Consider the following 14,129-nt stretch of genomic DNA (forward strand, 5'->3'; position numbering starts at 1 on the left):
AGTCCATCAAAGTTCTTGTCATCTCTCGGTGCATAAACAGCCGCCATGCAGCGTCAAACGGCTCCTTTTCAAAGACGAATGTTTCCGCTGCGTCAGTGTTTCAGAATAATGGAATCCCATGGTTAAAAGGTTATTCAATTTACCTTTAAGCAAAGTTATCCGTTTTACATAACTCTTTCTCGAGCAGAAGGACACTGTGGGCTAATGGATGCAATGCATACCAAATGAGAAACTCTGACAAAGAAGAGCCAATAAGAGTTTCCCCTGAGACTAAAGAGGGCTATAAATCTGTAAACAACAGATGTCTCCAACAAGGGCTTTAAAACAATTCTTTATTTGCGAGTCAGGGAATATCATCAATCTTTAAACACTCTGCAGATGAAACGTAATACTTCTAACTTAAAGTTAAACAGTGCATGCTGATTAACATGAGATGCATTATTAACAGTGATGAATTATGCATGAGTACTTGTAGCACAAAAGAGCAGAACTTGTTGATTAAATGGTTAACAACCATTTTTATGCAAACTAAACACATTTCCTCATCCTCGATTGTTCAATTTGCATTTTAAGAAATGCTAAGTTAGCATAAGGAAAGGGCAGTCCATTGCTGGCGCTGCATCTATTACCAGTCACTTTAAGAATGAATGAAATTAAACAATTGTACAAATGGAACCAGTAATTACATCCAACCAATTACTGCCTTTGTTTCAGTCAGTTTTTCTGCTGCTATGCTTCAAAACGCCAGGTTCTGGCAAGTTATTAAAATGGTAATATTCCTGTATCATTTCTCAGAAAGCCGCCGCCACCTCTCTCAGAAGTCATTTCACCATCTCTTATGGGAGTCTAACAGGAGTGTTGAAATTCCCCTAGATGCAGTCTGACGTGTTTGGGTGACCACAGGACAAATTAGCAGCCGTTTAACAAGCGCTGCATTGTAATGGACAACTTGGGACCAGTACACTGCTATACATCTTATTTGGTTCACCCTTAGAGAAAGTAGAGGTGGAAAACACTAAGAGTCCCCGTGAGGAAACAGTTGTGAAGTGGAAAACATGTTTGTAGTCCTTGGAGAAACTCCGGTGCCAGTGGCAAATGTTGTGTGTTTGAATGCTGACTCTTAGCATTTATCTCCTCCAAACACAGGAGGATTTAGCACGCATCCATGAGTTTGCTTTGTTTCCTCTCAGTCTCACTGTACCACTGTGATTCTAATTGCCTTATTTGTTTCTGTGTTTAATGCTAATATCTGCTTTGGCAAGCATGAGGATGAATGCGCTGCTCTCCGAGCGCTCGCTGATCTTCAGGGTCTTTCTCTGAGGTCTGGCTGACAGGATTATTTTTGAGGAGTTCAAAAGGCCGAAACATTTAAATTAGAATGGATGGCTGAGTTGGAGCGAAGAGATTTTGAAACACACAGCTGGACAGAGGGAGAACAGAAAGGAAAAAGAAATGCTAGCAGGGAGGGCATCGTAGCAGAACGCTTAGAGGAAATATCAGCTCAGTGCCAAAGATGGTGCAAACAAGAGTGCTCGAGCAGCTCTACGGGTTTTCTTTTAATTGTGGCACAAATACTTGTTGTTGTTGCTTTACCGTCACAGAGGGAGTCAGGCACCGAGAACGAAGCCACATCCTGTAATCAGACCACTCTCACTACAGTGAACAGATCATGATGGGAAAAAAAGAAGCTGCTAAAACTTTCTTAGGTAACCCTTTCCCAGACAGGTGCCCTGCTGTCAGAGAAAGAGGCGCCCACTTATCCATGTCCTTGTCAAGCACATTGTTTTGCTGTTACAGCACACAATGTGACTTTTTCTTCTGTATTTCATTCTAACAGCCCTCATAAGCTACGTATCAGCTTCTCTGTTCTCAACCAGCTCGGTTTGAAACAGCAGACACTCTTAGTTAGACACTAATAGGGACGAGAGAGAGGCATTTAGCAGCCAGACGTCCAAACATGGTTTTCAGGGACTGGTAGAGACAAAAAAACATCTGAGTGGTTCACTAAAACACAGCTCCAGAGTGATATTCTTGATGCTCATTTTGTTGTTTTTTAAATTTGTACTTCTAACCTACCCTTTGTGACCATAGAAGGCAAAAATGAAAATGAAATTATGCTTAATTTGCAAAAAGACTAACCACTTATAGACAGCATTTGGGAAGGAGCAGAGCCTTTGAAAAAAAAAAAAAAAACTCAGAGGCTGATTGGATGAACATTCTGTCTGTCACATCCGACAAAACACGTGACATAGCCGCTACAGAGCTGCACCCTGCACATCCGAAGGAGTAAACTTCATACAGAACTGCATATCTGGAACCATGGTGACTGTAGACATGTCAGTACACGACTTATGTCGTTTTTGAAAAAAAAAAACAACTCACTGCTGTTTTTTGTTCTTCTATTAACCAAGAAATGTCGTCAAGTTCTGATAAAACTGGCTCTTTAGCAGCATCCACGCTAACCTCTTCCACCATAACTGCACCGGTGTCTTCTCACTGCTTGTTTACGTCACGACTGCGCCTCAAAGTACTGCCCCTTCCCATGTTTTTGCTGCTTTTTGCCAATTTTAGTCATTTCTCCCTCATTTCCCCCACCTTTTTGCTGCTTTTGCCAATTTTAGTTACTTTTCACTCAACTTTTACCCCGTTTTTGACACTTTTTTTTTACACCATTATTGCCATCTGTGATTCATATTTTTGTCACTTTTCACCCAGTTTTTTTTTTTTTTTTTTCTTTTTTGTTGTTTGTTTGCCATTTTCTGCCATTTTACCCCTGTTCACACATTTTTGGCCACTTTTTTGCAGCCTTCCGACATTTTTGCCAGCTTAAACTTATTTTTATTGCCACTGTCACGCACTTTTCATCACTTAGATTGTGGCTCTTGCAAAGGTATTTTTTTTAACAGTTTGGCTCTTTGGTTGGGCAGGACTGAGTAACACTGATCTATGACATGACCACTGTGCTGTAGAAAAATATCCGATTTTTTTATTTATTTATCTATTTTTTTTAAAGCCCAATTATTTACAGCTTCCTCCCACAACAAACTAAATTTAATACTTTGGTGAATTTCTCAAACTCAGGCTGCTATAACAACTGGAGTCCAAACATCCAAACACTGATTATCTAACCTGAGAGAAAATAAAGTGTTTCTGCTTTTCAGTGTAAAATCTAATCTTATTTTGTTACATAACATTTTTATAACCGACAGAGTGAGCTTCATGAGGCTTTCAGGCGCCTCGGCTCACTAAAGACCCAGCGTACCCGGATCATAACAAGATCCCTGACTGTACCGTGATTTGTGCAGCATGTGCTTGGAAAAATGTGGTCGGATGAAACAAAGTTCTGTAAAGTTCCCCTTACCTGAAAATGCGATCAGAGGGTTGTTCCCCCATCACAAGATCAAAACCGCGCTGGAAGATGGTGTAAGGCCAGGGACTGCAGAGGAAAGATCAGAGAAAGAGACAAAAAGAGGGGAGAGAATAAAACTGTTAAAATCAAAGCATGAGAAGCTGTAAATTTTTCAGTGAAACCACCTGCCTAATCTAAACCCCATATAATCAAACGCCGTGTTTCAATGCCTGGCTTAGATTCATTCCCGCCTTCAAGAGCCTCTAAAATCACAAGCAGCATTACTCTGTATACGGGGTGTAAACATGCTGATTGAAAAACGTGTTCTCCAGCAGCTGACATGCAATGTGACTTTGGCTCATATCTATTTACCAGGGGAGGGGATAACCGAGGATGACAGGAGGAGACGGAACGGGAGAAAGAGACACAGAGTAGGAGGGCGAGACAGAGAGTGACAGAGGGAGCAGACGATGAAAAGAGGAGATACAGAGAGCGAGAACGGGAGGGGAACATCGAAGGGACGAGACAGATGCCAAGAGGCAGGAGTGAGAGAGGCAGAATGATGGAGATTAATGGGGAGTGGCAGCTCGGGGACTAAACAGTCTGCAAAGTAAGAGTGGAAGGAGGAGAAGTGACAGCGGCCCCATGTCTTTCTGAGCTAACTCCCACACTGTACTGTAAGCCTAAAAGAACATCCAGGAAGAGGGGAGCGGCGTCTTCGCCGCAGGCTCTGGTCATTAAACATTTAAGTCACCCTGGGGTGCCCACTTGGTCACACAGTGGTGGGGACGCAGAGGGCCACAGGGGACGTTAGACACAGAGGTGCACAGTTGGATGGACCAAGGGTAAAAGTTTGGATGTCGACCAAATGTCGACAAATATAATCCACATTTTGAACAGACTGGCTTTCAATAGAGTCAAATACGTGGGGAAATAAGTACACCACAGCCCAGTTTGGACGTGAAAATCTGCTGGGACCAACAAAACCCTCATTCAATCATAAAAAAAGGATTCTAAGTATTTACCTCCACAATTGGTGAATGTTTTTCTTGCTTTTGCACACCATAAAACATGTGCACCTACATACTGGACTGAGTTTAAGGACTACACTATACACTTTTTCCCTTTTTACTTAATAATTTAACCGTGGTTAATCCAATGTTATTGTTTAAAATAAATAAAAGATGCAGGCATTTACTAATTTAAATGCAAATCAAGTCTGAAAATAATATGTCTAAGGATTACAATTATTTTTTAACATCAAAAATATCTGATTTTTTCTTTTTTTACATTGGTATGTATGACTTTCTGAAAGCACAAGCCTATATCTTGTTTTAAAATAGTTATTTTAATCAGTACTAAATAATGACACAAATGTCTGTTAGTCAGAAATAATGAAACACAATGTTGTGAAAAAGTATTTGCCCCCTTTCTGATTCATGATTTTTTTTTTTTTTTTTTTTTTTTTCATATTTATCACACTTAAATGTTTCGGATCATCAAACCAATTTTTATATCTCACAAACACAACACAAGTAAATAGAAAATGCAGTGTCTGAATGATTATTTAAATTTTTAAGGGGGCAGAAATCCAAACCTATCTGGCCCTGTGTGAAAAAGTAATCACCCCTGAACCCAATAACTGGTTGTTCCACCCTTGGCAGCAATAACTGAAATCAAGCGTTTGTGATAACTGGTGATGAGTGTTTCTCTTTGCTGTGGAGGAATTTTGGCCCACTCTTCTTTGCAGAATTTTTTTTAACTCAGGCATATATGAGGGTTTTCCCCCCATGAACTGCCCATGTAAGGTCACACTACAGCATATCCATTGGATTTGAGTCCTGACTTTGACTTGGCCACTCCAAAATTTAACTTTGTGGTTTTTTTAGCCATTCAGAGGGGAACTTCGGGTTGTTGTCCTGCTGCAAAACCCAAGAGCATTTGAGCTTGAGGTCATGAGCTGGACGTTCGCCTTCAGGATTTTCTGGTAGACAGCAGAATTCATTGTTCCATCAATCACAGCAAGTGGTCCAGGTCCTGAAGCAGCAAAGCAGCCCCAAACCATCACACTGCCACAGACGGTATGATGTTCTTTTTATCAAATGCTGTGTTATTTTTATGTCAGATGTAACAGCCCACACACCTTCAAAAAGTTCATCATTTGTCTGGTCAGTCCACAGAATATTTCTCCAAAAGTCTTGGGGATCACCAGGATGTTTCTTGGCAACTTTGAGTCGAGCCTTTGTGCTCCTTTTTGTCAGCAGTGGTTTTGGCCTTGGAACTCTCCCATGATGCCATTTTTGCCCAGTGTCTTTCTTATGGTTGAGTCATGAACTCTGACCTTAACTGAGGCCAGGGAGGCCTGCAGGTCTTTGGATGTGTTTCTGGGTTCTCTTGTGACCTGGATGAGTCGCCGTTGCACTCTTGGAATCATTTTGGTTGGCCAACCACTCCTGGGGAGGTTCACCACTGTTCCAAGTTTTCTTCATTGTGGATGATGGCTCTGATCGTGGTTTGTTGGAGTCCCAAAGCCTTGGAAATGGCTTTGTAACCTTTTCCTGACTGATAGATTTCAGTCACTTTGTTTCTCAGGTGTTCTTGAATTTCTTTGGATCGTGGCATGATGAGTTCCTTTTAGAGATCTTGTTCCCTACTTCACTTTGTCTGACAGCTTCTATTTAAATACATATATCAGAGTTTGTGCACCATGTGATTTCTCTTGAAGAGTAAAGAAAATTTCCCTTTAATTCATTTTTTTAGGAATAGTAAAGAGATGCATCAATTTGACTGTACACATCAGATACACTCCTGTCATCACTTTATGTATCACAGTGCCATATTTGATGCACCTTTTGTAAAGTGTTTCCCTCCGTGACTCTGCTGTATGCATGTATATTTAAGGTGCCCTGCAGCCCATCACTTTGGATGTGAGCAGAACTTTCTGGAACAAAACTCTCCCCTTCATTCAGGGCCCGAATGGTCACCCAGTGTCTGGCATGGAGGCTGCGCTGTTAGCCAAATGTCAAGGACTTTTTAACAAGCTCAAGTGAACCCAATTAAGCATTTATAGAACTTCCTTGGACGGGGTCTGAAACAGCATTTTTCTACGCCAAGAGATATCAAGTCATCACTTGAATCATTAGTTTAATACATCAGTGACCTTGCACCCGAAGAGATGAGCAGTCCGAAATGAATGATAAAGCACCCATAACTTTACTGACTCAACCACTGCCAGAAATATGATTAATCATTTTTATGATGCTGATCCTACATCAGTCAATTTAGCCTTACCACTGCACCTTTTTAGGTTCGATGGCATTCATAATTTTAAATCATATTAGTCTTAATCATGGTATGGAAAAATGACAGAAGCTTTGGCTCTAAAGAAGATTTGTTGCATCAGGAAGATCACAAATTTATATCAGTGAGGTCACCTGACTTATCTTGATTTGGAGTGGAAATTAACTACTGAACCAGGGCTTTTAGGTTTGTAAACCACTGTAAAAGTAAATCCAAATTGGACCATTTTCTTACTTGATTTATTCATGAATTTACTGTTTGATCTGTAACATGTTTTCTTCAGTGTGACCACTCTAAACTGATTATTGATGGTAATATCGACTTCATTCTGATGTCAAAAATAACATCATAGTGACCTCCTTTAGGGTTTCCATGTTTGTAGTTTACCTCCCACACATCAGGTATCTGTTTATGGCAAGTCTATCATGTGCCCTCTAGTGGTGTCCTCTAGTAGCACAGGCAAGTAAGGTCCAGCTCAGAAAATTAGAATACCATGAAAAGTTATTTTCCCTGTGATTTAATTCAGAAAGTTAAAATCACATATATGCTAGATTCATTAGACATAGAGTGACATATTTCAAGAGGTTTTTTTTTTTTTTTTTTGTTTGTTTAAAATCTTGATGATCATGGCTTACAGCTGACAAAAATAAACTTAAAGGAGACATATTTTACCCTTTTAAGACAAGTTTATATTGTTCTCAGAGGTCCCCAAAACATGCCTGTATTGGATTTTTGCATGTCTAAAAACTCCTCTGTTTCAGCCCTGCTCAGAACAAGCTGTTTCTGTGTCTGTGGCTTTAAATGTTAATGAGCTTTCTGACCACGCCCCTGACCATACCCCTCTAAGGAAACTGATGTGGCACTCCTGATGTTACAGACACTTTTATCCAAAGTTGAGGACCTGACTGGGATTCAAACCATCAATCTCCAAGACCGTAGTCAGCAGGGTAACCTACCGAGCACTGAGGATTAAATGGGCTCATGCTGCTCTGATACAGCAGTTTTTGAGGTGACAGGAGACTTTTATTGCCTTTGCATCTCCTCTCACTGACTCCAACTGGTGTCCATCTGTAAGGTGAGTCACAACAGACTGTTTATTGACTGGATTATGATGATTTCTGCCTTTTATTGAGGAAAAATGTGAAAAAACTGCCGCGCTATGGAAAGAATTTTAGTTTTTACAATGACGTCATAAAGCTGATACGACGCTATGTCCCATATCTGGGCGCGGTTTCATTCACATCTCATCAAAACCGAGCTAGAGTCCAGTGGAATCGCGCCCGAAACCACCTCCCCAAGTTGGCCCGGGCTCGATGCCCGGGTACGGTTTCGTTTGCATTCACACCAACCAAAACGAACCGGACTTAGGGCTCAAGTGCACTCGGATCCGGCCCCTAGTGTGAAAGCCACCTTAGTTTGAAAACTTTATCACACTTCTCTCTCTATTTGAACAGTGTTGCCAGATTGGGCGGTTTTATGCCTAATTGGGAGGGCAAAAATGGGCTTGGGCAGATTGACATAATTTGGGCTGGTTTTCCCCAAGATAGGCGTGTTTTTAACTGCATCTTAACAGACTGGTTTACATTCTTAATTTTTTTTTTTTAGTTAAGTAAAACTACAGTTATGACAATAAGAGAGTTCTCCTTGATGTCAGTGAACGTATCAAACTTACTGCAGCACTTCTGAAACCTGTCAGTCACTCTGAGTATCCTGCAGAGTTTAATGCAGGGAGCTGTGATGTGATTGGGAGAGAGTGCGTGCGAGCAAGAGATAGTTGTGTGGACGTGTGTGTTTTTATGTGTGTGTGTGAGTGTCTGCAAGAGAGCTGAACTCTCTGAGACCGATAAAAACAGCAAATTTTGGGGGTTTTATCGGCGTTGGCTACAGCCCACATCAGCCTGTACTGAGTTATCGCAAGCTTATACACAGCTGGAAAACGTCCTGTTGTTAGCAACAGTGGGGGTCCTGATAAAGTAAACAAAAAGTTAAACGCTTTAGTATTATACATTATAGCTAGCAAAACATTCTGGTGAGAGGAGTTATGAATTAGCCTCATGTTATTGTATTTCACACCCAGCTGCCACATACTGTACGCTGATGTAGACAGCTGTTATGATTAGATGTTTCTGTGCTCTTCATCGGTGTGTTAAAGGAGCAACCTCCAGCATCTAAAGGTGAGACAATACGATCATGTCTGTCACCTGTAAATTATAATAATTGTGATAAGTCTATTTATCTCTCTGAAAGTGGAGTGTGTGTTTAACCCTAACCAGTTACTGTATTGATGATATGAAATATTCAGATTAATTATGTTATGCTGTTGAGCTTCTGCCGTTTTTTGAGGAATAGAGATGCAGGTGGTGGTCATGCACCTGATATCAGTGTTGTGATGGTTGACTGTTGTTGCTTGTCTCTATAGGAGTTATTTTTGGTGTACATGTGGACTTTTATGGAGTTTTGTACGCTCGTCAAAAGAAAAAGCACTAAATATTGATTATTGGGCAGTTTTTTGTGCATTCTGGTGGTTTTTGGACAAGTTTTGGGCTGGAACCTATCAGCTGTATCTGGCAACACTGTATCTGAAAAGTTGACGAGAGAAATCAGCGCATCACAGTCATCGACTGCTGATGTGATGAAGAGCTGAACAAGGCAGTAATCTGATCCCAGTGTAAAAACTCCTCTAAACTACAACTAAAAACTACTTTATTAGTCTGTTAGCGAAACATTTGGACAAATAGAGTCTGATGCACAGGCTCTGCACTGCTTCCTTATTATATCAGATTAGATTAGTGCTTTCAGTGCAGACTACTCTAATGTGAAGCAATTACCATGCTAATCCATAAATTCTTGACTCGGTCAAAAACCTTGCCCAGATTTCTGATATATCTGAAGATATTTAAAGACCTCTATCATACAGAGAGAAAACTGCCTTCAAGCGTCTGACATCAACAGAAGAGGAGAGGTTTTCTTCATCACTTTAAGGTAAACATGTCAGAAGCAATATTAACTCACAGGTAAACTCTCATCTTTCCTGTCATTTCAGATCAGAACACACGCAGATAAATGAGTATTTTATGTAAACAAATGTGTGTTGTCTAATTGTCCCTGAAGTAGTTTGATCCAGAAAATGGATGGTAATAGGTGATATGAGAGCTCTTTTTGATGCATCTCTGCTACCAGACTAATGGTTTTGTTAGATGAATAGGTGGATTCCCTTGCGGTTAATGACTCCATTTCATCTGCCTGATAATTAGCCATCGTAAACCATAATGAGGTGATTATCATAACTTACCCCTGATTGGGCCCCCACTCGCTGCGGATGCAGAGGTGCTTATGGACCGGGTCCTTCATGTAGCCATCGAGGCACAGGCACTCTCCTGCAAACACAAAGTCAGGAACTCAGTCACGTGTTCGTTAGAGTCGAGCCTCCTCTAATTCAGTGGAGGATTCCCCGAGCCCCGCTCCTTTTATTTTAAACCATGAGAGCTTTCAAAAAGCTTATCCTCTTCAGCAGTGAGAGTGCTCTTAATCAGCATTTTTTAATGATGGAGTCAGGCTTTTTTCTGCTTTATAAGCTTCAGTTCTGTTTAAATTTCCAAGCAAAAGCTTACAAAGTTTTCCAGCAGGAGCGCTTTACATAATCACTTTCAAACAATGCAGCTGCTCTAAAAATGGAAACTGAAGGAAAATGGCAACTTATGAAAGCAGTCCCTCTGTTCATCATGAAAGTGGACGGTTCCCCCTCATGTTTGATGAGAGCATGATGAGAGAGACGCTGACACAGTGTCATCAGGAGGAATCCTGACTCTTTGACTGCATTCATTATCATCTGGAGCTAAAACTGTTTATCCTTCCTAGACCCTCAGTGCACAATAAGCATCAAATGATGTCCTTCAAATTTACTGAGAGGAAAAACAACAGTAAAGACCTCAAAAAGCAACACATCATGGCACTATCTAAAGCAGTGATACTCAACGTGTGGCTATGGAGCCACATGTGGCTCTTTTGTGATGATTTGTGGCTCTTTTTTTGTCTTAATTTGAAATATTATTCCCCCAGAAAACCCTAAAAAGGGATTTTTTTTTGCCCCTTTATACAATTTTTTCACCACTTTCCACCCATTTAAATTACCTTTTGCCATTAAATACCACTTGTTTCCTTTTCCCCCCATTTTTGCCTACTCTTATGGCCATTTTTTCACTTTTTTGCCACTTTTCACCCATTTAAGCTATTTTTTTCCATTAAATACCACTTGTTTCCCATCATTTTGCCCATTTTTGCCACCCTTGATTGCTATTTACCCAGTTAAGTCACTTTTCACTTTCACTTTTTGCCTTGTTTTTGCCACTTTTGGACCATTTTTGTCACCTGTAACTCATTTTTGTTGCTACTTCAAGCCATTTTTGCCTCTTTTCCCCACTAGATTGTGGCTCTTGCAAAGCTATTTTTAAACAGTTTGGCTCTTTGGTTGAGCAGGGTTGAGTAACACTGATCTAAAGAAACTCAAGAACAGATAAGAAACAAAATAACTGACATCGATCAGTCCCAAAAGGGTTAAAAAGACATGTCTAATGCTTTGGGACTCCAGCCAACCACAGTGAGAGCCATTATCCACAAATGGAGAAAACTTAGAACAGTTGAGAACCTTCTCAGGACTGGCTGGCTTGCCAAGATTACTTCAAGAGTGCAACACCGATTCATCCAGGAGGTCACAAAAGAACCCAGAAAAACATCTAAAGACCTGCAGGTCTCATTGGACTCAGTTAAGGTCAGAGTTCATGATTCAACAATAAGAAAAAGACTGGGCAAAATGGGAGAGTTCCGAGGCCAAAACCACTTCTGACCAAAAAAAAAAAAAAAACAACAAAAAAAAAAACCCACAAAGGCTCATTTCATACGGCTAAAAATATCCTGATTATCCCCAAGACTTCTTGGAAAATAATCTGTAGACTGACAAGATAAAGGTTGAACTTTCTGGACCTGGAACACTTGGTTTGATTGATGGATCCATGAATACTGCTCTCTACCAGAAAACCCAGAAGGAGAATATTTGGCCATCAGCAAGTCCACCTCTAAATGTCTTAAAAAAAAAACATGAGGGTTTAGGAGTGGTTAAAGTCTAGACTTAGATGTGATTGGGCTGCTGTGGTATGACCTTCAACAGGCCGTTCATGCTGGGAAAACCTCAATGTGGCTTCATCATCCCAGCATCCTCATTTGAGGACATTCTATTTTGGGTTCCCCGCTCTATTGTTCTTAATTTTGCCTAGTACTCTCATTTGCGGAATATTTGTCTACCATCTTGAGGTCAACAAAGCACATTACAGTTTCACTGTCCATTCAAGATGGCCGCCACTCTCGACAAAAATTGTTCAAGGTATAAAACTCTTCAAATTTGGAGACTGAAACTTGTTTATTCATGCTCAGTTATGTGTAGTTGATATGGCTGCAGATCTGACAGTTTTTATCATCAAGTACCAAGTTACAACACTGCTAAACATAAAGTACTCGCATGAGGACATTATGCTGGTGAAAAAATAAGGAAACATAGCCTGGGTAGATTTTGGAAAGAAACCAAATTTTGCATGTGGTGCAAATTCAGCTACACTGAGTTTTATTTATTTCATTTTAATTTAGATTAAAAGATTGCTGAATGCATTAGGAGATCCTGTATGTTGGGTTGGTTGCTATTTTGTTTTTACACAGCCACATTAAAAAAAATGCTCGTGTAGATTAAAAAAAAAAAAAAAAGACTTCACTATTTATTTTGTGGCACAGCATTCGTTTAGGGATTTGAATAAAGTCATATGTGGGCAATAATGCTGAAATCTGTGGTCCAGAAACAAAAAAAAAATGTGTAAAATTGGTTTAATCATGCATGTTTAGCAATATTTAGCAGTTCTATCATGAAACACAAACATATTTTTTTGGATGATTCTAAACATTTATATTAAAAACCCATTTATTTTGTATTGTGAGGTTCTACATTTCTCGTCACAATTTTTGCACATTTTTCTGTTGCATTTTTCTAAAAATACCTCTTGGATGTCTTCATAAAAAGAAGTATGGAAAAACATTTATTTTGTAGATTTTTTTTTTCCATAACACTGCTGCAACCCCTGAATTAGTGCCGACACTGTAACACAAAATTATTTCTCAGAAATACAAATACTTAAGCATGAATGTTGATCTTCTGATGACGTTAAACCAAATGTGGAATAAAACCAGTAAGTCTTAAAATCCAAATCCAGTTGTAATAAATGAACAACCAACAAGAATATGATTAAAAATATAAAAATACCCCAAAATTTTACTTAAAAAATGTTTAACATAAACATAAAATTAAATACAGAATGAAAACTATATTCTGTATCCAGATTTAAACAAAATCTAAAAATGATTTCTTTATGATTTTTGTCTCATTAAACATTTTTGTTTAGTAGTGACCATAAATATTAGAAAACTGTGAAATCTAAATTCAGATTAAAGCGTGAAAAAAAAAAAAAAAGTGAACTTAAAGTGTTATCAATATACAGGCATACAACATTTTAGAGATTTATTTTTTAAGCATATTCCCAACTCTTTTTTTTTTTTTTTTTTGCATCACTTTGGTAAAAATGCCCATATTCTGTTAGACAGTGTTATCTTTACTGTATTATACAGTGAAAAAGACCCACTGTCCTCATATGAGGACATATTTTTCAAACGGCATAGTGCTGTGGAACAATGTTTAGTCATTATACTTATCAGGTCCTATTAATCCAAAATACATAGAATGTATCAAAAACGCATAACAAATAAAAGCTCAGGTCTACGGTGGGTAGCTCTTAGGGGTCCACAATCACACACGTTTTCATCATGTGTTACTTTAGTCACATGACAGCATGAAAACAAAGCTACATTTTGCATTGCAATCACTTTGTGTGGAAAGCATGATCTTTAAGCTTTCTTTCAGTTTTTGTTTGATGTCAGTAGGCCAAGTAAAACAACTGGAAAACCTCTCATACACAACGTTTGGGAAAGCCTTTGAAAAAATCCTTGGAGGGTGATTGGATGAACATTCTGTCTGTCACATCTTTACGGGCCAATCAGAGCAACAAAACACGTGACGTAGCCGCTACCGAGGAGTAAATCCATACGTAACTGCATAACGCAAACCATGGCGACTGTAGACATGTTAGTACTCGAATTTTGTCGTTTTTGAATAGAAAACAATTCACTGCTGTTCTTTGTTCTGCTTTTAACAAAGAAATGTCATTAAGTTCAGATAAAACTGGCGCTTTAGCAGCATCCATGCTAATTTCTTCCACCATGATTGCACCGGCCTCTTGCTGCTGCTTCCTTACATCACAACTCTGCCGCTCTTGAAAGTACTTCCCCTTGTCATTGACTGGTCCTGTCACTTTCTAACTGGGCCCAAACTCTTCAGATGGGAGCTTTGCAAGATAGATTCGCCAATGAGAAACGAGGAAGCAGGCGA

General features: G+C 39.5%; 1 protein-coding gene across 5 annotated transcripts in view; it reads right to left on the minus strand.

Moving 5' to 3' along the window:
* astn1 (astrotactin 1) overlaps positions 1-14,129 on the minus strand; it is a 714,709-nt gene that overhangs the window by 466,717 nt on the left and 233,863 nt on the right. For all 5 annotated transcript variants that reach the window (XM_041803561.1, XM_041803558.1, XM_041803557.1 and 2 more), the window contains 2 exons: positions 9,942-10,026; positions 3,362-3,436 (listed from right to left, as the gene is read on the minus strand). In XM_041803561.1, coding sequence (XP_041659495.1) covers positions 3,362-3,436; positions 9,942-10,026 — 160 coding nt within the window. The remainder of the gene's footprint in view (positions 1-3,361; positions 3,437-9,941; positions 10,027-14,129) is intronic.

The sequence above is a fragment of the Cheilinus undulatus genome, linkage group 13 (assembly GCF_018320785.1).
Source record: "Cheilinus undulatus linkage group 13, ASM1832078v1, whole genome shotgun sequence".
NCBI classification, from domain to species: Eukaryota; Metazoa; Chordata; class Actinopteri; order Labriformes; family Labridae; genus Cheilinus; species Cheilinus undulatus.